The sequence below is a fragment of the Puma concolor genome, chromosome B1 (genome assembly GCF_028749965.1).
Source record: "Puma concolor isolate L17-30 chromosome B1, mPumCon1.1.hap2, whole genome shotgun sequence".
In the NCBI taxonomy this organism is placed as follows: domain Eukaryota; kingdom Metazoa; phylum Chordata; class Mammalia; order Carnivora; family Felidae; genus Puma; species Puma concolor.
The window spans coordinates 4,693,554-4,720,300 of NC_141670.1; the positions used below are offsets into that span (position 1 = coordinate 4,693,554).

General features: G+C 47.5%; 1 protein-coding gene and 1 long non-coding RNA gene across 5 annotated transcripts in view; one reads left to right on the plus strand and one right to left on the minus strand.

The window, feature by feature from the left end:
* Nucleotides 1-10,213, minus strand: part of CSMD1 (CUB and Sushi multiple domains 1) — a 2,044,057-nt gene extending 2,033,844 nt beyond the window's left edge. For all 4 annotated transcript variants that reach the window (XM_086703086.1, XM_086703088.1, XM_086703085.1 and 1 more), the window contains exon 1: nucleotides 10,018-10,213. In XM_086703086.1, coding sequence (XP_086559212.1) covers nucleotides 10,018-10,102 — 85 coding nt within the window. In that variant the 5' untranslated portion in view covers nucleotides 10,103-10,213. The remainder of the gene's footprint in view (nucleotides 1-10,017) is intronic.
* A 14,282-nt stretch (nucleotides 10,214-24,495) lies between these two features.
* On the plus strand, nucleotides 24,496-25,194 carry LOC147581429 (uncharacterized). Its single transcript, XR_015249664.1, has 2 exons — nucleotides 24,496-24,606; nucleotides 25,065-25,194. It is a non-coding gene; the product is annotated as an uncharacterized LOC147581429 (long non-coding RNA).
* The last annotated feature ends 1,553 nt before the right edge of the window (nucleotides 25,195-26,747 follow it).

The window sequence follows — 26,747 nt, forward strand, 5'->3', positions numbered from 1 at the left end:
ACTAAAGAACACTAGGAAGGTAATGCTGTAATTGCAGTAATAAAAGAGACTGAGAAGTTCCTCTTTGTTCCATAATCGTCTTATGTAATTCTTTTAAATTAAAAAGCTGAGACATGAAATAGTGACGAAGATCAAAATGACAACTGAATGCTGACATATCTACTGTGCCAGCTCTAATGTCATTAACTTATTATCACTAGGAGAGAGAAAAATGCAAATACCCCCAGATAAGTTACTTTGTATATGAACAGGAACAATTATGAAAAGCAACAAAGGAATCAAATAAGCCCAGCAAAATGGTAATTTAGATATAGGGTTTCAAAGCTAATTATTTTGACAAGTTCTAGTCTGGATGTGTGAGTAAATAAACCACACACAACCATCTCTTCATGACGTGAAAAGCTCATTCCTGATACCTTCCACAGGTCCTCTGTTTTCTATGAGTCTTTTCAAAAAATATTTTCAAAGCAGTAATGTGACTCGGTTACAACAAGGGACAGGATCACGGTTATGAGAACATGGGTTTATTCGTTGAAGAAACAGTGAATGTGTAAAGAAACACTACGGGACTTTGATAGTTGGAAGTGTGTCTTCTAATTCCCTGGGACTTCAAGATCTACAGAGTAAGAAGGATGTAAACAAACGGAAATGAAATCAGCAAGCGAACAATGTGATTTTTTAAAGATCCTAAACCCACAATGTTCTACGTTATGACCCATGACTGAAACGTGGTAAGTAACAAAAGAAATATAGGAGACAGAGAGATCGGGTGGTCAAAAATGGGTGAGGTACCTAGAACTAGACGCAGGGTGGGCTTGAGAAGGACTCAAGGGGCATTTAGGCTGTGCACAATACCAGCTTAACTGAAGTGAAAGTCACCAGCAGGAAGCACAGAGATACAGCTGGCCAGAGACACTGAAGCCAGCTTATAAAGGATCTGGAAAGTCAGTTTGGGGGACGCACACCATATCCTGTAGAAATACTTGCAGTACTTAAGGCTGCCAACGCACATTGCCAGTAAGCCAGTAACCAAAATGTGTTTTTCCCCCACACCCAATGCTCTGTCACCATTATTTTATGGGGTCATTACAACAAAAACAACGTAAGAGCAACACTCGTGGAATGTGGAAACAAAGAGTTTAAAAGTGCATACATGTTTTGTTTCCAAGAAATAGATTCCTCCTCCAAACGGGAGGCTGCCCCACAGGCGGTGTGAGGAAAGGAGGCAGGGCTCGGAATAAGTTGCACATTCGCCTATTTCAGGAAATCGTCCCAGGGCAGTAGTTTATAATCGTTTGCATCTGGACTTTTAGCTTTCAGAACAGATAGAAGAATTTCTGAGAAGCATCAATATTTATAGGCTCATCTACATGCTTGACACTGAACCTGACTTCTCACTATGGTTGGCTTAGGGGGAAGCCATTCCTCTCTCAACCTCCTCATTCTCACTGACTTTGTCCCAATCCCCTTTCTCCTCTGCTCTCGGAGGCTGTACCAATATCTGTACTCATTTCTGTGTGACAGTTGTTGTCTGTATCACAGTCCAGTATTTGAATACATACTAATTAAGTCAATAACTTAAGGGTTGTAGGGGCGCCTGGGTGGCTCAGTCGGTTAAGCGTCCCACTTCAACCCGAGTCATGATCTCATGGTTCCTGGGTTTGAGCCCCATATTGGGCTCTGTGCTGCCAGCTCAGAACCTGAAGCCTGTGTCTTCCTCTCTCTCTGCCCCTCTCCTGCTCATGTTCTGCCTGTCTCTCAAAAATAAACACATGTTAAAAATTGAAAACAAAATGACCTAAGGGTTTTGTTTTGTTTTTAGTAACAACGAAAGCTCATTGAGAGCAAGCACAGATTCAACATCTTCATTTTTAACATGTATAGGTAAATAGTAAAGAACTCATGAGTTCCGGTTATATGGATTTGAGTTATTCTTGTTGGTACACACTAGGATTCTTCAAGTGAGCCAAATAACTACCCTGATCCCATTTAAGGGTCTAGACTCCCCAAACCTCTTCTTCGGCTCCCAGGTCTTCCATTGTTAATGGTTGTAACAGACTAGCACCATGTATATATATCTCCCATTAGCAACAGTAGTTGCACCTAAATACTTAAATATATTAATCAACAAAAAAAGAATCCTACCTAATAGGACCCAGGTGACTTTGCTCTCACTTGACTTTTTCTTAATATCTACAAATTTGGGGGGGGGGAAGTGTTAGGGCTTAGAGTTTGAAAATTTCATATTGTTTCCATAGAAAATGGAATATGCATCTTGAGCAGGTAACATGCAACCTCATGTATGTAGCAGCCACCACAAACAAAACAAAATCCTAATGGCTGGGTTTGTCTCGTCTCAAGTTGTTCACAACAATTATATTTTGTAAAGAAAGGAGAAAAAGATGGAATCAGAACAAGAAATGCCAGATTGACGCTGAAGAAATTTACATTTCTAGAGCATAAAGGGAAGTATCTGCTCAATTCAGTTAATTTCTTGTAAAAATGTGACCTTTCTTATGTTGCCAGGGTCCCTCTTCTTTTCTGTATGAAGTGCCAATCATTCCCTGCAAATCTTAACTATCCACAGCTGTATGATACATCAAAGTACACCACTTCCCTAACCATAAAAAGAAATAGTTTGAAACATGGAGACAAAAATTGTTGATGGCCTCTGAACAGTACTCTTATGGCCCATTCTGTGAAAGAAAAGTGAATTTCCTTAACCAGCAGACCCATTTTCGTAAGGTGTCTTCATGTCACCCTGAAGATTATCCATCCACACAAAAGTCAAAGGTTTGTAGTCTTAATTATGAGCTTACAGATAGAAAAGGGAGTGACAATCCACTCAGAGAGTCATCAGGCCAGGTTTTCAGAAACATAGTCATGTCAACAGTACGGCTCAGGGATTCACGAGGCATCTGGAAAATGCTTAGAATTCACAATTAATTTCTAAGGCTTTTAATTCATTAGAGATCACTCCCCAAAGAATTCTAATTTTAATCTCACATTTAGCTCTTTCCTACATAACACTAATCATATCAGAGTTCACTAAACAGTAAAAGAAAAAAAAATAAAATCATTCACATGGTATTTTCATACGAAAGAGTATAATTATCCCTCGAAGTCTTCCCATAATATCAACATTATGGACAAGGAGCTTGAATCGCATCTTTGCTGTAAAACCGTTTTTTGAAAGAATAAAAACAGCACAGAACGATGAACATTGATCATGGAGGCCCTAATGATAAAGAAGAAATCTTCTGAAATAATTGCACAATTTCATACTATAGGATAATCATCTTGAAATCAGTGTGGGCTAATTCGTCTGTGAAGTCTCAGTGAATAGGTCATTAGATTCGGATGCCTTTTATTGAAAGGGTGGAAGGCTTGGTAGATAGATAACATGTATACATATATAAATGCAGATTTCTGACACCATCCAAAACCCATTTACTGAGAATCATTTGGGGAGAGAGACCTCAGAATTTGCATTTAAACAAGACCTGTGATTCTTATGCAGACAAAGTTTGCAAAAGCCTATTCAAAAACTCTACATCATGGTCATGATGCCAACATCTACAATGATAAAGGTGACAGGTTTAATGCAAAAGAAAACAGAAGGTTGCCACAATAATATGATAGAGAAATGCGCCTCGTCCTCCAAAGCTGCTCTGATTCCACTGCAACTCAAGTGGCTTATTCTTATTTGGATCATTCAGCCAGAGAGTTGGATGCACATCTATAATATCTCTATGTCACATTAGTTTTCTTGAATTTTATTGAGGTTGAGGATCTCCAAAATACATAAAACCGAGAATCAGGCCAATATTTTATATAATTTAAGTCTCCAGTTGCAATATTCCTTAAAGTGACTCAATGGTGAAATGAGCTGATAAATGCCACCAAGAACTTGACTTCTCTGCAACTATATTCCCTTTGAGCTCATGTCAGTAACAAGGGGAATTTTTAACGCACAAAGCATTATTCATGATTTATTATTTTGCTAACAATGGGACAAAATTACATTCAGATTGTTAGTTTTAAGGTAGAAGACCAGAAATATTAAGACTTAGTATCAAAATGGATCCCTTTTCTGCTACTTCTGTTTGGAGAACATGGCAATACTGAAATATCCCTTTCCCTTGTACAGTTTTCCCCAAGCTAAAAAAAGAAACAAAAAACCAGTACTAGACAAAGCAAGAAGATTTCAATGAATAAATTGCAAAATATAGGAGAAATAAAAGATATAGTACTTCTTTTTAACAAGGGCTCATGGCAGGCTGCATGGGTTTTTTGTTGTTGTTGTTGTTCTGTTTTGTTTTGTTTGTTTGCTTTTTCCATTCACCAGAGAAGTTTTAGCTGGAGATAAATGTTGCCACTTTGGGTCAAAGTAACACTGACTCTAGATCAACTTAATTTGATGAAATGTTACTCCTCAAAAGAATGTTTATAATATATTTAGGAGTAGGTTTTGGTAAATGAGACAGTGTGCCTAGTGGATGATGAAATCCCTCATGCAGCTAGAGCAAAACCATTTGAGGATGAAGAGAGATCATACAACCTCCCTAAAGCAAGGATGGCATTTTCCTCTCCCAGAAATTAGTATGGTTTAAAGAAACTGCAGCTAAAGGGGCGCCTGGGTGGCTCAGTCAGTTGAGCGTCCGACTTCGGCTCAGGTCATGATCTGGCGGTTTGTGGGTTTGAGCTGACGGCTCGGAGCCTGGAGCCTGCTTCGGATTCTGTGTCTCCCTTGCTCTCTGCCCTTCCCCTGTTCACGCTCTGTCACTCAATAATAAATAGACGTTTAAAAAAATTAAAAAAAAAAAAGAAAGAAATTGCAGCTAAACTCAAAAGAGTAAAACATGTGTTTCAATCTGCATCCAAAGAGGTTGCTTTGCTGGGGGGGCGGGGGCGGAACTGTAACAAGGTGAGTATTGCTTTCACAAAGACTCCTACCATCCATCGCTTTTAACCAGTTTAATGAAACGAACTTCTTCTATTCTTTGTGATGTAATGGGGAATTTTAATTCTGGAACTTCTCAACCTCAGCACTAGGCATTAAATTCCAACTTCAATACAGATATATCAACTAGCCCAAGGTAAGGTCATCTTGAAGTCACCGCGGAAAAGCCTTGCTTGCTTGCACTGAGGTAAGTACCTCAATACGATTATTCAATCTTCATACCGATAGGTCGTCCTGACGTGGACATCCAGTGAGCTACGCACAGTGGCTGCACAACTGAAGACCAGGTCAAAGGACGGATTTCTTTCAGGACTAATTAGCCTCAGCCCAGCCAAAGTATTTCTCTCTTTGCCTCAGGTGGCACACCCAAGCCGGTTCTAGTGTTTCAAACAATTCCCATATCGGGTCCTTACAGTTGCCGGGACATGGGAGTAGATCTGAACTTGAGTCTGTCTCTTACCACTGCTGGTCCAGCAATCCTATGCCCATCAACCCAAAGGTACAAATACGGTAGGCTGTACAATATCCATACCTTTACCCAGATGTCTTCCTCTGATTTAACAGCGAAACCAATGAAATTAAAATAAGACCACAGAGCTTTGTCATCCGGTCTGTGCAAGGAGTACCCATTCAGCTTCTTAATTCTACAGGGAGATGAACCTAACCAGAAGAAATACAATAGGCCAAAGGGAAAGTGTAGTTTACATTGCATGTATGCAAGCTGTGGTGGCTTATTTTCACTATGAGCTCAGCAGAAAACCTACCGGAGGCACATTTAGAATTCAGTAGAGCACAGAGTATTTAATATGCCATTTGCATTTTGACAGCTCAGAAATGTCTACACTGGATTTGCTGTATCGTCTGCAGTGAACACTAACTGGCCACTGAGCCTTTGTTTATCTATTTCTTAAAGGAAGCCGGACCATTTTCTCGACATTTTCGAAGCACTGTCGGTGTTTGTTTGAGACAATCAACTGGAAACTAAGGAAGCATTGCCCTCAGGAGGAACCCGGTTTGCCTGTAGGAGCTCACAAGCACCTACTCCCGGCAGTCTACTTATCAAGCATGATTGGCCAGCTGAAAGCCAATGTGCGAACGGTGTTTCCCTTTCCTCCCAAGGCCTGGGTTAGTGGAGATGCTTGAGACCTGGGGGGATTCTCCTATCATTTTACCGCGAGCTATTTGCTACCTCTAGACTTGTTCATTCAGATCTCATTGTCCCACTATTCAAGTTTACAAAGCCTGCCACTTGGGAAGAAAGCCTTCCTTCTGCTTACCTGTTTACAGATTTAAAATCCCAAACTAAGACTATATAGGTGTTCCAGAAGCACCAGAGCTTGTGGCTGAACAGTTCCTCATTGAAAAAAAAAAAAAAAATTAATCCCCTTGACAATGCAATAAATAATATGAATCATGAATGCTGAAATTTTAACTTCCCTTGAGATGATGCACCTTTCAGTACATGATGGATCAGGGGTTTTCTGTGAAAGTCGTTTATTCACAGGAATTCCTGGCTTTCCCAAGAGAGAGTACGTGAAGAGTGGCTCAACCGTAAAGCAATGTGGCCCGTGAGTGTAAGGTCTCAGCATCCTTCTTGGTGATACGAATTGTTAACAAGGTAACTCACCTAGAAGCATGCAGATTTGGGAAGGCTTCTCTCTGTGCGCGTGTGTGAGTTGCGTTATACGGTTGCTGTGAAATTGTGGGAATGCATGCTTCAATCTCTTCGCTGGGTGGGTTAGTGAATGTTATAACTGGGAATTTTGACAAGCCCTCCACCTTTCACTCCCACACTTCCTCTGGGAGACCACAGAGCTACTATATATGCTCGTCTTTTAGGACACTTTCTGAGTAACGCTTGCAAATAACTGCGTTCTTGTCGCTGCACAGACACGGGAGACGATTGAGAAGCAAAGCAAACTTTGCGCACCCAAACAGCCAGCAGATCGGCCCCTGATCAGGGTGCAAATCTGAGAGCTCACGGAATGACTGACGCCGCCTATTTACTAGAAGAAAACTCTGAAAGCCTTTCCCTCTCCCGCGGTCCCTGAAAACGTGCTGTTTTGGGGGACGTAAGCACACTCGGGGCTCAACCTTCACGATTTCAATAATCAAAAGGGAAGAAGGCGTCAGAATTGAATCCGGGGACCCCCCAAGGTTGCACCGAAGCGGAAAGCACCGTCACCTGAAGCTGACCACCGGGTAGGGATGGCACCGGGTCCTACAGACCAAAACTGCAGCTGCCTGCAGCCTCTCACGACTCCGCAAACAGGTCACGAATTACACCCCACGCATCAAAAACTCCTCCTGCCTTCGCCACCACGGGAGCCGCCACCTGGGCGCGCGCTGCTCGGCTCCCAAGCGCTCCTCCTCGGGGAAGCCCCACGGCTGGCAGGCACCCCGGGGGGCAGAGGCTCCACCTTAGCCCTCAAGGCTTCCCTCAGCAGGGGCGGGGGGGGGGGGGGGGGGTTGCGACCCCGCCCTAGCTACCACCAAGCTCTAAGGGCGACTCCGGGGCTGGCGTCACCAGCCTCCTGCCTGCAGCCAGCTCCCACGCGGCCACTTGCGCTCGCACTTGACCCTTCGGGCGCAGAGAAAACGGGGCCCCAGCCCCGCGGGGGTGATCCAGGAGCCTCGCGCACCCCCCCGCAACCTAGGTCTGGAAACAGCGCAGTGACCGCGGTCGCCCGGTCCCCTCCACGCGTAAATACACACACGCACCCCCCGACTCTCGCGCCGCGCACGCCAGGGGCCTGGGACCCCGGACTCCACTTCTTGTCTCCTACATCCAGGACCTGGGACCCCCCCACCCCCACCCCAGGGCGCAGGAGGCGCTCTGGTCGCCGCGGAAGCTCCCCCAGGCTCCGGGCGCCCGGGACTTGGGGCCCCTGCCCGGACAGCCCCAGGACCCGCCCCGGCAGCCCGCGCCCCAGGCCCACCAGCACACTCCCGCCCACTGCCTCGGCCCACCCGCGAGGGGGCGGAATCCGCCCGGCACACGTGTGCGGATTACTAAGCAGCTCCGGCAGGGCCGCCGCCGCCGTCTCCGCGCAGCAACCCCTGCTAATTGCGGGGGAAGGGCTCTCGGAGCGCGCGGAACCGCGGGGAACCGAGAATGCGCTCGGAGGCTGCGCTGCCTTCCTGGGGAAGGAGGCGGCCCCGGGGGCAGAGCTGGACTTGGAGTGCAGAGCGAAGGGGTGGGAAGTTTTGCCGAGTTGCGTAGCAGGTGTTTCCTCCCCACGCAGGGGCTCGGCCGGGCAAAGCCAGGGTCTGTCCGCAGGCCCCTGCCCCGACCCGAGGGAAAATAAACCCGCACGCACTTCCCGGAGATAGCCCCTCTTCGCCCGGACTTTGCTCGCTTCGCCTCTGTGTTCCCAGCCAGGCCGGCGAGACCCAAGGCCGCTGCCCACCCACCCCTGCTCGGCCCGCCGCGCCTCCGCAGCAGCTCCAACAGTGGCGCCCAAGGCAGGGCGTCCGGACCGGGCTGGGCCCGTGGGCAGAGGGTCCCCGATCCGGAGCGACCGGGAGTTCAGGCGACTAACACCAAACATTTGCGCTCCCTGAGATGTCGGGGGCGCATTCCCACCGACACCCTGTCGTAGGGGCGAGTGCGCGCGTGGAGGGTCTGGTGCCTGGCGGTCGGCTCTCCACGGGCCCTGGCCGCCGGGTGGGGAAGGGCGGCCGGGAGGGGAAGCCTAATCTGCCATTCTCTCGATCTCTCTCCAGGCCAGGCCCATCTGGAGTTTCCTAATGGAACCAGAGACAGTCCTCCTTCGCCTTGTCAATCACCCTCGAATCTGGAACACTCAAGGAATAGAAAAAGGGTGGGGAAAAAAAATGGAAGAATCTAGAGAGGGAAGGGGGGGGAATAATATGTGGGGAAAGAGCAAGTGGCCATTAGAAAGCACACACACACACACACACACACACACACACACACACACACGAGATGTGACAGCACCCTTCAAAAAGGGAAAGAAAAAAAAAACGTATTTCGATATAGACGTTCCCAGGAGCGGGACGATGGGGTGTCGATGGATACGAGGGGCACGCAAGGAGGCCAAAATGAGGAAAGGGGGCAGGCACTTTGCAGTGTGAAAATCAACCAATATCCCCTCTCTCCGGCTCCTCTGTGCCCCTCCTCCCCCCTCTCCCGGAATCAAGAGCGAGCCTGTTTTCTTTCCCAGAGAATAGACAAACGCCGGGGCTCCCGCCAGCCCCGACATCGCAGCCTGTAGGCTACTTGCAGGAGAACATTCCCCAACTCGTTTCAAGGAGAAAACCAAGTTCACAGAGCTCCCAGCTCCGGGAGTGACCCGGGGAGACTCCTTCTCTGGACCAGACGGAGCAAGGGGTACAGCCCCGTGGCCACAGCGGGCACCAGCGAGGTGGAGCCCCAGCCGGGTCTCCCCGCGTCCCCCACGCACCTCGCCAGCTCCTGCCAACTTGCGAGGAGCGAAGTCCAGGCAGAGGGAGACGGGGGCGACCTTACGGAGGCGGCCGGCCAGGCAGTCCTCCCGGGGTCCGCTGCAGGAGGAGGAAGGGGCGGCCGAGCGGCAGGCGGGCTTGCCCGCTGGCTCCCACCACCACCCCCCCCCCCCACCCGCCCCAGCCGCCCCGAACCCCTGGAGAGCCAGAACTTGCGAGGCCGGCTTCGCCCGGGCCACTTTGGCAGCCGCCCGGGGTCCGGGGAAAGTCCCGGGGACCGGCCGAGCCGCCCCGACCCGCCGTGCCACATCCCGGAGCAGGCGGCGTCGCTCGCCACGGCGCAGGTGCAGCCCCAGTCGGGCTCCTTCCTCCCCGGCAGCCCACCGCGCCCCGCCGAAACACGGAGAGCGCGTCGTGCCGGCCGCGGGAAGGGGAAGGAGGGGAGGGGGAGACCAGGGCGGTGGGGAGGCCACGGCAGCCCGGGTCCCGGGCGTCCGCGATGGAGCCCCCCGCCGGCCGGCGCCGGCCCCGGCACCCTGCCCGCCCCCGAACGCACCCCCGCGCCCGCGAGCGGGGCCCTCGCAGGGCTCGCCCGCGTCCCCCGGCAGCAGGCGAGCCCGCCTTACCCTTGGCCGCAGCGAGGAGCCCCGCGCACAGCACCAGCAGCGCCGGGAGCAGGAGCGGCCGCTCGCGTCTCCTCCGCGCAGTCATGTCTGCAGATAGTCCACACGCTCGCGGCGGCGCGGGCGCTTGTCGGGGGCTCGGCGGGGCCACGCACCGGGCCGAGCGGTCAGCGGCGGGCAGGGCGAGCCGGAGAGGGGTCCCGCCGCCCCGAGCCGCCGCGCACCCGACGCCTCCCGCAGGTCCGCGCGCCCGGCTCGCCGCCCGCCCGTAGCATCGGTCCCGAGCCACTGCGGGGCTGAGCGGCTCCGGGCGGGGAGAGGCTCCGAGGCGGCGAGGCTGCGGGCGGGGGCCGGCGCGGAGCGAGCGCGCAGCCGGGCGAGAGCCGGAGCCGAGGCAGCTGGAGAGCGAGCCGGCGAGTGGGAGCCGCGGGAGGGAGGGAGGCAGGCAGGGAGGGAGGGAGGGGGCGCAGGGAGGGGGGGGGGGAGGAGAGCCAGCCCGGAGAGGGAAGGCGGGGAGCGCAGGAGACAGGCTGCTAGCGGCACAAGGAGCCGCCGCCGCGGCGGCTGGACTCAACCATCCCTACCCGCGGAGAGGGGAAGGAGGCTGGGCTCGGCGCAGCCCCAGACACAGCCCGGCCTCGGGCCCCGCGCTCCCCGCGCTCCCCGCGCCGCGCTCGTGCGGCCTGGGGCGCAGCAGCAGCAGCAGCAGCAGCGGCGCGCAGGCTGGAAAAAGGAGGCTCGGCGGCCGCTCCGGTGGGGGACACCCAGCCACGCGCGGGGAGAGGCCGCGCCACCCGGCCACTCGAGCGCACAGGAGGGACTGTGCGGGGGCGGGGGCCGGCCTCCACCTGCTGGTGTCTCTCTCCCCGCTGACCTGAGAGGAGCCCCCTGCGTAACTTGGAAAAGAAATGCGGGTGGAGACAGACAGCCCGCAAGCTCTAACCCCAAGGAGCAAAGATGAACATTAAAATAAAATGAAATAAAATAATTATTATTTTGAGATCTTTGGGCATGATGGCTATCTGCAAGAAGTTAGACCGATTTTCCTATTTCCTGACTTAGGTCGCGTTAGGGTTATCTGTGAACAAACTTAGGTTCAGATTCAATTCAAAATCAGGCAGGACGTCTAGAATTGATAGCATGGTCTAGGCAAGAGAGACGGCAGGTTGGCAAATCTTCAAGTGGAACTGTGTCAGATTTAATGGTCTGGGTAGAGACTTTCAGAGAAAAGAGACAGAGATCCTTTCTGAATCTGCTAAAGGGATGAAGCCAGCAGAGAGAGAACAGAGCCCTAGAACGGCAAGTGGTTGGTAGAATGAACCAGATTCCGCCCTCCCCAAATTAAAAAGAAAAAAAAAAATTGTGTTTATGCAGTCTCTGGGGAATATGTAAGGCAAGGCATTTTAGGGAATGCCGCGAAGTCCATACAAGACAGAAACCACAAGTGAGTGCTAGCACTAACAAAGGGTCATTTAAAGGATTTATCACTTCTGACCAAAAAAGGTTTAGTAACTCCATTAGAGGATTGGAGGGAACCAGAACATGGACACCCCACACCTTAGTAAGAGAGGATTCCATTTTATGTCCAGAAACACAGTCACCGTTGATACTAATCGCCGATCCTCCCCATCACCGAATGCCTTTGGTGGAATGGAGAGCCCATGGTTGGCAATTGCCCATATTGCTTTACTCTGGTCTCTTTCAGTGTTCAAGACTGAATCGGCTGGCAACTTCAGAATAATTTCTTACATTCCTGCCTTATTTCTCTTATATTCTCCTTGCCCCAATGGTCTCTAGGCTACACAAGAATGTGATGACCATCCAGAAAATGAAGGGTTACAGTCTTGAAATGTAAGCTCCAAAGCATGATTTCCTCAGCCTCCCTACAGCCTCCCAGGAACAACTGGAAGTGCCATCAAAACCAACGTCTCTCTCAACAGAGACATGAGCTTCCAAATATGAGGAACCAAATGTGCTTCTCTGAAAGTTGCAGCGTTAGTAGACATGACTTAGATACATGCAGAGTCCTATTATGTGGTAGCTCTCCCTGGAGGGAGAATAAAAGGGCAAAATGGCTCAAGCTTTGGGCAATTCCCAGTGGATTCCATGAGTTCTATTCTTTGGGCTAAACTGGGCATTTAGAGGGGAGGATCATCCCTCTGTGACTTCAGATCAGATCCCAGACGGTACCTGTAAATCAGCAAGTCAACAGAAATGTGTTCTAAGACCCATTAAGTGCTCCAATAGTTCATTCACAGCTTCTCATCAGGAACAAACAAAAAAATTGGTTTTAGAAGGCTAAAGAGCTGACTTCTTGAGAAACAGAGTCTTGTCTTTCCACTGCTATCCTTAATGACTCATGTCACCAAGAAGGATCTCTCCCATTAAAAAATCATTTCCAAAATGTAACCATCCTGGTCTGGATGCATAGATGATTTTTGTTTTATTCGGATCCCAATCAGCAACGCTGAGTGTCACCGGCACAACCCAATACTCTTATCCGTGTTGTGACAGGCCCCAGGCTGTAGTTTGAACTTCATGTTTCTTGGGTCCTGCTTAAGGTGTTTAACGCCACCCCCTTTCTCTGGGGTACAAAAAAACTGTCCGATTCTCATTTTTAGGAAACAATGATCCCCAATAACCGTAACTACCTTTTCTTGCTGCGATCTAGGTGGGGCATTTTCTTTGCCCAGATCATGTGTCAGAGAGTTACAGTGGTTCCTGCCAAATTGCTCCTTGATCTTAAGTATGGTGAGGGTGGGGAGAGGGCTGTCAAATAAGATCGACTGATCTTGTAATCTGGTTGTGTTTGTGTTTTAATAATACGAGATTTTTTTATCCCCAAGACCTTAAGGTTTCGTTTGGGAGAAAAGCATGTGGTGTTGCTGCCATCTAGTGTCAAGCTTTCCTTGTTGGGTGTTGCAGAGAAATTGGTGGTCCCTTAGTTGATCCGAGGACCCCTACTTGTTTTTAGAAAGCCCCTCTGGCCCCCTTCATGTAATCAGGCTGTAGATGAAGGCCATGATTATGTTCCTAGGAGCTCTTTCCCCCTTTGATTAAGTGGATGTGAAATCCTTGATTTATATCACAATTCTAATGCCAGTTATTTAGAGCGGCATTAACCGAATGGGATTAGAGTTAAGTCAGGTACTGTGGGGAATTCACACCAGGCAGATTCGTGACCACTTTTCTGTTTTGGCCTGCAGCGTCTGGCACATCGTGCTTTTGCACTGAGGTGTTTTGTTTTGTCTTGTTTTGTTTTGTTTTTTTCTCCCAGCCGTAGGCATACTACTGTCTTAATTCTCGGGCTTCTGGCTAAGCAGTACTAGCGATATTTTTGGCACTCAGCAATGGGAGTTGAGCAGGTAAAAACTACCTTGTTAAGACTCAGGTGGTGGGATGGCAATAGAAACCTCTGAAAGTAAATGAAGAGGGAGAGTGGTTTTAAGTGAAATGGCCTGAGGAGGGGACAGAAAATCGGAACAGGATACCTGAGATAAAATGAGGAATTAAAAACTTTGCACAAATGAGAATGCTAATTCGCCAGAAAAGCAACGCATGCATGAAAATCTTAGAGAATACAGTATGCTGTCGTGAATGCTAAGCGGGTCACTGGCTTTTTTAATGTCACGGACTAAAATGTGAGGGGTGACTATGGAACTGGGTAAATGGTCAGTATTAGAGCCACAGGATTCCTGTTTCCCTAAATGCAATGCCTATCTTGGAGGAGCAAGAAGTATGGATGCTCAAGGAATTAAAGCAGAAGTCAGAACAATTACTGATAGTTTGCAGACGCCTTTTATACATAATCTCCTCAATAACATGGCTGACATGATCACCACCCCCGCCCCTTGTGAGGAGGAGGAAAGGGGGGGGGGGGGGTCTTTCAGGAATCACGTGACTTTGTAGGAGGTCACATCTTACTAAGGACCAGATGGTGACTACCACTCAGCCTTTCACTACATCAACATTTACAAACCATGTCTCCCCCCCCCCCCCCCCCCCCCACTGAGTAGCACCCAAGCCTGGGCTCCTGTGGTTGCTTTATGAAAGAACAGAGCCAGGCATCTATAGAACACTCTGCTCAATATCGGCAGACTACACATTCTTTTCAAGTGTGCGTAGAGCATCCTCCAAGATAGACTGTTTGCTAGACCATAAAAAAAAATAAAAAATAAAAAAAAAAAAAAAACAGATCCTGTGACTATTTGCAAACTATTTACTCATATAAATCTTGATTTTTAAAACTATGCTCATTGCATGGTTTGAAAATAAATAAGTTGAGTACTTTTCAATGTTTTTTAACAAAAGGACGCCCTTAACTACATGTATGCGTGTATATAAACATACATATGTATATATGTGTATGTATATGGAGATTACTTTCGCTTTGTTAATGACATATAAACAGAAGACAGATGAATGGTATTAGGATGTAGGGAACTAAGATGTGTTAAACCAATCTGAGAAGACAAACCATGCTATAAGTGATCCACTGGGAAGGAGGAGAAAATTGTGAATTCTCTTCTTTAGCAAACAGGTAGCCAAATTAAAGAGGCCTAAAATGCAGGCTTCCGTGTGCCTCAAAATGGCACAGAAGGCTTGTTGAAGCACAGATTTCTGACCCCAATAGTGGTGCTTCTGATTCAGCATGTCTGGGATGGGGCCCAAGAATTTACATTTCTTACAAGTTTCTAGGTGACACCGGTGCATGCTGGGACCATTTTTGGGAACCATTGGTATGGGGGTTTAGTTTGTGGTCACAATGTCATGCTTTAAATCCCATATCTGCCACTTTCTAAACAGGGGACATTAAAAACCACCAGTAATCTAAGTTTGATCATCTGAAAATACATCAAATGATACTTACCTCATAGTCCTGTTGGAAAGTTAACAACAGTTGACATATAGCACAATGATCAAAAAAATATGATTTTCCTTTTCTATCCAGTCAATCTCTGAAGGAGGAGAGAAGAAAACAACCCAGATGGAGAAAGGCTTACCCATCTGCTCTGATCCACATTTTAGGAGTGGCAAAGTGGATTTTGGTAGTGAAAAAGGAACGCATTCAGTCAACATCCCCCAGATTGTCTCAAGGTGAATCCCACAAGAATCCATGTGGGGAAAACCACAGGCTTTATTGACTATGACTTTTAAGATCAGCTTGAAAGGCTGCTTCGCACCTGGCTCTTTCCCAAGGCTTGCAGAACACCAGCAAGCTTGAAAACCTCAGTCCGGAACTAGGTGACATGACCTTCTGAATGTTCATTAATAATGCTTTCTTCTTGCGCTAAAACAAACCTAGGGCAGAGATGCTTTTAATAGCTACCAGCACGGTCTAATACTGAGGTCATTAGATCAGTGAGGAGAGATTTGGTTGCTTCTCCAGGTCTCGATACTGTTGTGAAAACACAACCAAAAGTTTATCTAGCTTTAGGGACAGTTGCCTAGCAGTAGGTGACTTTTCCAGAGACTTCAGCAGATAGCCATTCTCCAAAGAGATGAACTTTTAGAAGGGCTGAACATTTTCTCTAGCTTGATGCTTTTGGCAAAACTACCTCCCTTCTGAGACTCAATTTCTTTAGCTAGAAAAGAGAGTTTGGGTTCATATTTACACTAACTCTAAAGTTCTGATTCTTCCTTTCTTATCCTACTTTTAGCATTTTCCTCTTCTTCAGGTAACTATATAATGACAAGTGTTTATATGTCTCTTGTTAGGTTCAGGGAGTTAAGGAAAAGCGTTCCAAAATTATAATATAAAAATAATCTTTTTATCAGAATGACCTGCAAAGAAGCAGTCACAACACACACACACACACACACACCTCTGCAGCAACTTTCCAATACAAATTGTTGCATTTGTCTTCAGGTATGAACTGGGACTGTTCTGATTTTTCTATGTTCTTTCTAAAAAGTCGGTGGTTGTACAGTAATCACAAAGCTGGAAATAATCATTTTGCTCGAAAATGTCTTACATTCAGACATTAGGAGGAGACAGTGACACCATCCACTGTGTTGTATCAATCCATCTTGCTTGTGGTGACTGATTTCCTCATATTGAGAAAGCATCGAATGAAAATGTTTCATTTGCCTGTTTTTAAAACACATGGAGAACAGCCATAGAACCATGGCTCCATTTGAAAACTGGGGATTCTGATACTGGTGGGCTTTCATTCCACCCATGATCGTGTAGCATGTCCTCATTCTGCCAGATTGACTGTATTAGAGAAGAGGTCTTGGGATGAGCATTAAAGGTGCCAGGAATTGAGGTTGAACGTGCTTGGTCTTCTTCTCCTCCTTCTCCCTTCAAATACTTTGGGAAGAATATGACTGAACAGTGGGGGGGAGCAGGGGGGTGAAGAAGGGTGTTATAAAAATCTCCTCATAAAAGAGACACAGACTGCTCTAGAATATTTCCATCGTGCTTCCTCTGCCTACCCAGGAGTTCCTTCCCTCCACTCCTTGCCCGTTTCTCTTTGACCTCAAGGATAGACAAAGTGTATGATTACCTGTATATTTTATATGTCAACTGTCCAAATCCCTTTGAATTTCAGTATGTCTAAAATGTCACTAGCAGAGTCTTGTCCTTTGAAGCTTGGAGGCTTTTTGGTATTCCCGAACACCCCAAGAGGCAAAGATACTTGTATGAATTTTGAGTGGTCATAGTCAACTCTTACGAACTAGCCTGACCTTTCACTGAGAAAGCAAAATCCCTGGAGATTTGGGCAAAGTATGGTAGTAAAGGCAAAGAAACATGTTCAGAAAGGCATCGCATGATCAAGGACTGATAAGGCCACCATCACTGGTTACCTTAGAAGCCCTGTTTCTTCCATCTGGCTGTAGGTCAACATTCTGTAAGTGGAGAATGTGTTCTCCCCACACATTCCTGGTGTGGGGAGAACACGAGTCTTCACTGACTGAGGTGATGTCCTAAATTCTTCCATTTCCTAGCTGGTTGATCTTGTGCAGTTACTCAAGGACATCAACTGCTCGGTCCCTAAAAGAATATCTACTTTTTTCTTAAGATTGCTGTGAGAAGTAATTGAGACGCTATACAAAAATACTAGTTAGAACTTGAGGAGAAAAAAAAGCAAGTTTAGCTCCCTTTGTCCTCATTCTTTTTAGTTCTGCCTTTGAGTTTAAATATGTTTTCATATTTTTTTTTCCTGAAGGATTGTCCTTCCTTACTTATTGATTGAAATGAGATCCTCTAAAATATTTCCTGAAACTATATATACAAAATCTTTCCTATTGGAAAAGCTTCTCTAAAAAGCAATAGTTGGGGCGCCTGGGTGGCGCAGTCGGTTAAGCGTCCGACTTCAGCCAGGTCACGATCTTGCGGTCCGTGAGTTCGAGCCCCGCGTCGGGCTCTGGGCTGATGGCTCAGAGCCTGGAGCCTGTTTCCGATTCTGTGTCTCCCTCTCTCTCTGCCCCTCCCCCGTTCATGCTCTGTCTCTCTCTGTCCCAAAAATAAATAAACATTGAAAAAAAAAAATTAAAAAGCAATAGTTGTCATCCTTGGAATTACCACAAAACAGTTCATTCTTAGGTTATTCCGTTTAAATGCGGAGCAGAGCTATAGTATGATCTAAAATAGTAGGTGATTGCTACATCAACAGCAGTAGCAATAATATAATTTATGCTGAGCTTCTGAAATGTGTGGGATTCTGCGATCGGTGCCATAATACAAAGAGGTATCAGGCATGGTTCCTATTGGGATCATCAGAAGAAGAGAGAAGGTGCCCCCATAACATACCTACTATGTGTCAAGTATGTGCTTATGTAGAAAGGTAGACTCCAGGTGATTAATGAACATGTCCTGGCTCACATAAGTAATTATCAGGAACCAGACGGAAACTCAAGTATGAGGTCCAGGCTTTTTTTATGACATCCTGATGCATCTGGGGTTGGTACTGAAGGTTTTCTGATATGTCAAGGTTTTGGGTGACCCAGGAGGAGAGATGGGATTTCTACACCAATGGAAAAAAGGAAGATAATTCTAGGGGAGGGCACAACACATATAAACAGGCTTAGAGGGGTATATACATAATGAATCAGAAGATGTTTTACTTTTTTTTTTTTTTTTTTTTTTTTTTTGAGCATGGACCCAGGTTTGGGAATCCTACCGTGAATGTGTATTTACAGACTATGGATCATTTGATTACAGGCAAGATCACCCAGATTGTGCTGTGTCAGAGGGGAAGGTGCTAAATGCAGTCCATGACATGGTAAATGACCTGGGGATGGGAGAAGCCTGTTCCTGACACAACTCCAGCCGCCCCTCCTGGATTGCCACATGAAGCCATTCCCACAGATCCCTACTTCCATTAGAAACATAGTGTGCCCAGGCTCAATTGCAAACAGTGTTAGCAAGAGGCTGACAAGCCCTTGGGCACTCGATGGAAAAATGACTACTAACAGCCGCTATTGTCTCTCCCCAGGACTTTACTACCCCCTGCCCAACATTACCTTATTTGTAAATGGAACTAATCAATGGAACTGATCTATCCAAAAGCAATCAAGGGCCCTATGTGTTTATGTAAGTATTGTCCGTCTCTGAAACTATGCTCTACAGTATAAGATTGACATTTGTTTAAGCAGATGACGCTCTAAGTTAAATCATAAATATACGGAGAACATTGTATTCAGAAGCCTCGGAAGAAGCTGAAGTGGAGAACTTTGCAGGGATTTGCTAATTGTCTTGGGAACAGCCCCCCCTGTGAATCTGGGCTTCCGGAAGGTAAAGAAGCAGGCGGTGGGAGGAGGGCCCCAGGGGGCTGGGAGATAATAGAAATCCGTGCACCAGCACCGTTACCTCTCATTCTCCTCCCGTACAGGGCTGTCAGTTCTGATACCAGACTAAAGAAAATGCTGAGTGAGATTGAATTTCCGCGAGAGGAAAACAATAAAAAGATAGATCTTCCTAGCTGGGATCGCTGTGTGGCGGAAATGAGACAGCCACCATTCTGCCGTTCGCTGGGGAAGAGACCCAGGAGGACAGTAAGACCAGCCATCTTGCTCATACAGAGGACACTGCCTTGTTCTCAGGAAGTGTAGAGGGCCCAGCAATGCCTTGGATACTTGGGGGACATTTGTATTGGATCTTTGGATGAAGACATGCAGGATCCAGTCTCCCTGTGACTGTCGTCACTCTCCATCTAGGTTGAGGGTCTGTTCTTCTCATGCCTGTGCTGACACGTTAACCAGAGCAGCAGAGAGTGACCCCTCGGTTAGAGTATCTGTCCTTCAGTGGACTCCCCCACAACAGGAAGCTGAAGCGTTTTCACCTTGGTGCAGACTCACCGTCAGCAAGTGGACGCCCCAGTCAACGCAGGGCCTCTGTCGCCCTTCCCGAGCTCACTAGGATGATCAAGGCCAAGAAGTAATCAGTGGTAATCTGGCAGGGGAGTGCTAAATCTACACTCAGTGGCACATGATTCCTTTAAGACATGGAGCATCCCTGGAAATAGACAGGGATTCCCTAAGAAGCGGGTCAGCTGTGTATGGCATGCGGTGGGATTCCCTAGAGCCTGGCCTGTTCTCAGGGACCTTGAGCATTAGAGCTGCCATTACAGGATGGATGCAAGCCCAGATCTAGGATGCTGGTGGGGAATGCAGTGCCAAACACTGGAGAGTGCTTGGAAGGACACGTTGGAACCATGCTTACACGTGTTCTAGGAGAATGGCCATCCATAGGCCCTGAGGATAGGTATTACGTCCATCTAAACAGTAATTACATGGATCTCGAAGACACATCCCCACGGGACAGTCCTCAAATGGGAGTAGAAATTGGAATCTGTAGCTCAGGCCTGTGACCTCACACCAAAGGTAATGAAAAAACTTTTGCATGTCCATTAAGACATTTTTGTATCAGTCTCCCCGATAGTTTGGAGAATTGAGCAATTTGTCACTGGAATCATTTTCAAAGAAGCTTTTCGGGAGCGATTCAGAGTTTATCTCTGCACTGACTTATTCCTCTTTCCTCTCACCTCTGTTTATGAAGCTAATTCAGATCAGAGTGAGCAGCTTGATACTGGGGGCTCTCAGGAAATTAACTGAAGAAGGGGATTTCAAGTGCATGCAGAAGTTGAGTTGGGGGGGACTACTGTTGACGTCAGATGGACCCAGGCCCCCAATACTGCAACGCTTACCAACAAGCCTTGCAGCAGAAAATAAGTAGACACTTCTATTTTCAGTCAGGAGACACCCCTCAATTTAGCCAGATGCTCTGATTAGACCCAAATCCATGGATTTCCTTCAAATTCCAAGAGTGTGTTCCCAGTCGTGACAAGTGTGACAACTCACACGCATGCACGTGTGAATGCGAACCCACACGCTCCGAGTTACAAATGCCAACTGTGTCTTTGTTAGTGAAAGGGCAAAATCTTTTGCAAACAGCATCTATTACGACAGTGCTCTTCTGATACCGGCTCAGGTCATGATCTCGGGGTTGGTGAGTTGGGCTCTGTGCTGACCGTGCGGAAACTGCCTGGGATTCTCTCTCTCTCTCTCCCCATCTCTCTCTCTCCCTCCCTCCTTCCCTCTCTCCCTCTCTCCCTCTTCCCCTCTTCCTCCTCCTCCTCCCCCTTCTCCTCCCCTCCTTGCTGTCTCAAAGTAAACAAACAGTAAATAAATAAATGGAATATTCCAGCAGCTGAGTGGAACATGTGATTAGAGACTCTGGAGGAAGAACCTTGGCTTCAGCCTGCTTTTGGGTAGAGCTGGCATCACGGAAAGGTAGAGGCGGAAGGAAATGAATGCAGAGTAAGCCGGCCCAGCTCCAAATTCTCCCTATCCACCAGCCGGCTGTGAGGATTGGGGAAAGTCACTTCCCATTATAAATTTCTTTGGTCTTAATTTCTTAATTTCCTTGCAACAACTAGGCCAATAATATCCGCCCACGTCCCAGGTAATTTTGAGAGCATAGTAAGTACTAGATGGGAGAACACTATTGAAATTTAAAAGGTCAGCACAGGGGCGCCTGGGTGGCGCAGTCGGTTAAGCGTCCGACTTCAGCCAGGTCACGATCTCGCGGTCCGGGAGTTCGAGCCCCGCGTCAGGCTCTGGGCTGATGCCTTGGGGCCTGTTTCCGATTCTGTGTCTCCCTCTCTCTCTGCCCCTCCCCCGTTCATGCTCTGTCTCTCTCTGTCCCAAAAATAAATAAAAAACGTAAAAGGTCAGCACAAACATTTGTTATTATTATTGAGTAGGTCCAGTACCATTAACAAAGAGATGTGGAAATCGTTCCCAGCCATTTGTCACTGCAAACATTGAGGTGCGACCTAGTGTAACCGGGGTGGCCACGATTGTGGCAGTCAAGGAGGTGACAGGGCTAAGCCCGTTTATGAACAGGAAATGCTATAAACTGTCATTGTTTGAAATGAGAAGATGCGATTAGAAGAGGTCACTAGACAGCACAGTCCCTTCATTCTACACATTGTGCACTTCACCTCATTCAGCCCTCATGGGAGCCTTGGTCATCGGTATGATGATGCTTACATAAAGAAAGGAGACGCGGGGGTCACCACGGACCTGTCCAAGCCACAGCCCCTGCTAGCACGCTGGTGAGTAGACTAAGGTGCTTCTCAAAGGTAGATGTGAAATTAGTACTAGTGGGAAAATGCTAACTCACTGAAACAAAGAATTGTGAACACATTATAAAACATCTTCCTTCAAAATATTAAAAATCCTGGGGCACCTGGGTGGCTCAGTCAGTTAAGCCTCAAACTCTTGATTTCGGCTAAGGTCATGATCCCAAAGGATCCAAACCCATTGGGATTCTCTCTCTGTCTCTCTCTCTCCCTCCCTCCCTCCTTCCCTCCCTCCCTCTCTCCCTCTCTGTCCTTTCCCATCCCCACCCCTGACATTAACTCTCTCTTAAAATGAATAACATTTAAAAACATTAAAAAAAAAAAAAAGTGAAATTCCTAATCATTTCAGAAAATTTTCCAGATGGGCAAGTGAAGTTGAGATTTTTAATACTATAGGGAAGGGATTTTAACCTGGGTCTATGCACTGTTTTCAGGTGATTAGATGATCACTCAAATAATTTGTAAGTGTGTGCATGTGTGTGTGTGTATTGTGTGTATGTGTTGTATGTGTTTTTTTTTTTTTTTGCAGAGAACAGTCCATGGCCCCCCAAATGCACCCCCTTCCAATACAAATAATTTCTTCAGTTAGAAATAAAGCAGGTGGGGGCGCCTGGGTGGCTCAGTCGGTTGAGCGTCCGACTTCAGCTCAGGTCATGATCTCACGGTTCATGAGTTCAAGCCCCGCATCAGGCTCTGTGCTGACCGCTCAGAGCCTGGAGCCTGCTTCCAATTCCATGTCTCCCTTTCTCTCTGTCCCTCTCCCCCTCACACTCTGTCTCTCCCTCTCAAGAATAAATAAACGCTAATGAAATTAGAAATAAAGCAGGTAGAGAAGTTCGTCTCACCTCATAAAATGCTTGGTTCGTGTTGCAAAAATGAAATGTGCAGAACTATGGCAAAGAGTGCATGCCACTGTTAGCGAGGGAACAGCCTGAGAAGGCAGCAGAGAGAATTACTGCCTTCCTCCCGTCCCCTTCCAGTTTGTTGATTTAATCCCTTTTGCCTGTCAGGACAAGAATTTCCTTTATCACAATTCTGGAGCTTGGTACAGTCTAGCTTGAAATGTCAAAGTGACTGAGCTTCCGTCACTTTTATTAGGAAACGGCTCTCCCGCCTGGAACATCATGTGGGGGAAGTGTGCACCGGATAGTCTGAGATCTGCTTTCCTCAGTTTTAGCAAAAGCACGAAGCCCTGGGGGAACTGCCCCTCACCCCCCTTGAGTCTCCCCTACACTCTCTGGGCCCAGTGGCTCTGAACCATGGGGACGGGGAGTGTGTGCTCTGGGGGGACCCCATGGTGGATACAGAGAAACAGCAGCACTCTCTTAGTTCAGGCTGCTACAACCTCAATACCATAAGCTGGGTAGCTGTTAAAAAAACAACTGAGACTTACTTCCCACACTTCGGAGGCTGGAGGAGCCAAGATCACGGCGTAGACGGATTAGGCGTCTGATGAAGGTCATTTTCTCACCACTTCCTCGCATGGTGGGAGGGGCAAGGGAGCTCTGTGGGGTCTGTTTTATAAAAGCGCTAACCTCATTTATGAAGGCTTCACCCTCATGGCATATTCTCACCTCCCCAAAGCCCCACCTCCTAAGACGGTCACCTTGGGAATCGGCATTTCACCACAGGAATCTGGGGAAGACACACTCTTTCGGTCTATAGCAACCACCACAAAAGCCTAATGTTCAGGAAAGAATAAGAAGCCAAACGTGGGGGGAAAAACACGAACCAAAGCACCGTCTGTCGCAAAGCCCACTTACGGGATGCACTTCCGTATGTCCAAGAGCACCGTAGCTTTTTTGCCCTTTTCCTGTAACCTTTTCCCTCTCGGTGCAAGGCTTACTAGACTTTGCTGTCCCCCTCAAGCTCACCATCTCTGTCATTATTTTGTAACTCCTTTGCATTTTCTTTTATTTATTTACTTTGAGAGAGAGAGAGAGAGAGAGAGAGAGAGAGAGAGAGATAGGACGGACAGAGACAGGGAAAGAGAGAGAATCCCAAGCAGGCTCTGCACTGACAGCGTGGGGCCCAAGGCGGACTTTGAACTCACAAACCATGAGATCATGACCTGAGTGGAAACCAAGGGTTGGCTGCTTACCTGACTGAGCCACGCAGGGGCCCCTCCTTTGCATCTTCTAGTCCCTCCCTGCCGTCCCCAAGGCCTCCCCTGCAGGACAGTCCTTCCCAGCAGCCCGGGTAGTGAGGTAGTCCAAAATGTAAAAACTAGGAACCAGGCTCTGGGGAAACCTGGTGACCTTTCCTGGAGCCCCATAGTCTCTGGACACAGTGACCATGCAGAGACGCCTTCTGCCTTTTGTGTTTCAGGAAACACCTGTTGCATAGAGCTGCCTTCCCTTGTCCAACTCAGTAAGATTCAGAAAGGCCCCTTGAGGGCCTAGGACAAGGCCAGACACATCCCTCCAAACTTGCTTCTGTTCTTCTCATATAGGAAGAGCTGAACTGTTGCTCCTGAGCAAGCCAGCAAAACACCTGCTCTCCTGAACCTGCTGGCCGTTAGCCATGGCTCTCAGCCCCACGGGCTGCAGGACTGGGGCACACCGGGGCACTGGCACCTAGAACAGACCCGCCCCTCCGGGAAAACCCTTCCAGAACCGAGGTGCACCACCTGGCCAACGCTGCTCATCGCCTGCCACTCCATGAATTCTGGCAGGGTGCATCCTTCCCATGGCAGGTGCCCGGTTCCACCGGATCTGGGAGACACCTGCACATTTCCAGGCCTGAACGTTCCTCCCGATGCCCCAGTCTCTTCGGTCAAGTCTCTTGTCACCTGAGCCTACATTTGTGGTTCTGTGGCAGGACGGGCGGGGCCAAGTCCTCACCAGTAGTTCGCAAGCTCTATGACGTTAGCTCTCCTCTGAGGACACTAACCTGTTTCCCTCTGGAATCTTCCTGCTCTCTCCTGAGATGTGTTTTTATTTTGGGAAATACGAGCCTGCATCACCCGTTTTCTCCAAGACACGACCCTACTCACTTTCAGGTTGGCTCATTTTGAGATTTTTTTCTTCCCTGTTAATAGGACGTGCCCTTCCTATCATTACACAAGTTTCCGTCTGCCTCGGTCTTTCATCTTTCGCTCAAACGTTATTTTGCCAACATTTCTCCAACAAGCTGCTCATTCACAGACAACTGATGACATTTTTAACATTTATTTATTTTTGAGACAGAGACAGAGCATGAACGGGGGAGGGACAGAGAGCCATTTTTAATTAAGCAAATAATAATTAAACCAAAGAAACAAATAGTGACGCTTCTGGACAGCTCCCTAAGCAAAATCTTTCTAAACCCAATTCCCATCCACAAATGTGTCTATAATTACCCAATGAATTTTAGAGTCATGAAACTGTACTTAGACCACATTATTTAAATGAGTTCTATTATTTTATAAAACTCCATAGCGTGGCCTTACAAACATGTGTACTTAAAATTTGCTTCCAGGTAATTGCAGATTCACACGCCACTCTGAGAAATGATCTAGAGAGAGAATCCTTTTCTACTTTGCTCCCCATTTCTGCCAACAGAAACACTCTGCATGCTACAGTAAAACATCACAACCTGGATACTGACAGTGATGTGGTCACTGGTGTTATTCAGATTCCCCAAGTTTTCCTGGCACTTGTTTGCGAGTTCCATACAAACGCATCATGCATTCACCACCACAGTTAAGAAACTGAATCGATACCACAGAGGTTGCTGGCATTGGCCAGTGCCACCATCTCCTATTTTAAAATGTACCAAAGACTTGTTTTCTAGAGGCACGGTGCGACAAACAGACCTAGAAATGATGGTCATGATGGATGAAATATATTCTCATGGATTTCTAGAAATAGGAGGCCCCTGTAGGGCCACATCGGGAGGCACAGGGGCCAGTCAGCAGCATAGGGAGCAGTGGACTGGAAGCAAGGAGCTTCACTGGGGTTTCCACTGCAAGGAACAGCCAAGGATGGGGAAGCAGGTGCAGGATGGGCTGGTCTGAATAATTTCAGTGGGCTCAAGGACACAGGGGTCACTGTGAGTTGTCTGCACCTGCCCTGCGGTGAGTGGGGCAGTTGGAGAGTGGCCTGGGGTGTGAGGGCCCAATTAGGGAAGTCGTCAGGGGGTGTGGGGCGCTGGATTGGTTGTCTTGCATACAAAGGGTGCATTTAATCAAGGTGTTTGCTCTTTAGGAGTTTGCTTGCCCTGGAAGGGGCCATCTTTCCAGAGTCAGTAAGGCCTCCCTACGTCAAACCATCAGAAAATGCAGAAAATAACAAGTTATAGTTAACACACTCTCCTTTCTTCTCTCTACTCTTAAACTCTGTCAACCGCTAAGCTGTCATTCTTTCCTAAAACCTTGCCTTTCAAAATGTAATATAAATGGACCCATACAGTACATAACCTCTGGGGACTGGCTTTTTTTCACTCAGTATTTCTCTGGAGATTCATCCAACTTGTTGGTGGATCAACAGCGCATTTATTTTTATTGCTAAGTAGTTGTCCATGTTACAGATATATCACAGTTTAGTTAACCATTCACCTGTTGAAGGACATCTGGACTGATTCCGTTTGGGGCTAGAGCGGATAAAGTTGCTATAGAAATCTGTGTTCAGGTTTTGTGTGAACCTATGTTCCATTTATCAAAATCCTAGCAAAGGCTTGAGCTGAGTATCAGACGGGGCTGTGACTCTTGTCTCAGGGATGAAATACTGTCTATAACAATCAGGAGGAGAATATTCTATTGCATACAGCCATGTTTCCGCTCTACATGTGGTGCCTTCTTTCTGCTCCAAGATTCCTTTCACTCTTTCTTTCCTGTTGGAAGAATGCCCTTTCCTGTTGGAAGAACAGGAAGGTCTGCTAGGGACCAATTCTTTTCTTTTTCCCTTATGCGAGAATGTTCTCATTCCCATCTCATTTCTGAGTGACAGTTTCACCAGATACTGAATTTGCAATGGACACAGGAAAAACCAGGTGCTACCTGCTTCCGGCTTCCATGGTTTCAGACAAGAAATCTGCTGTCCTTCAAACTGCTATTTCCTGCAGGTAATGCCTCGTTTCTGGCGGCAACCTTCAAGATTTTTTTTGTCTTGAGTTTTCAAGAAATTAACTAGGATGTGTCTTCCTGCATTCGTGTCTGTGTGT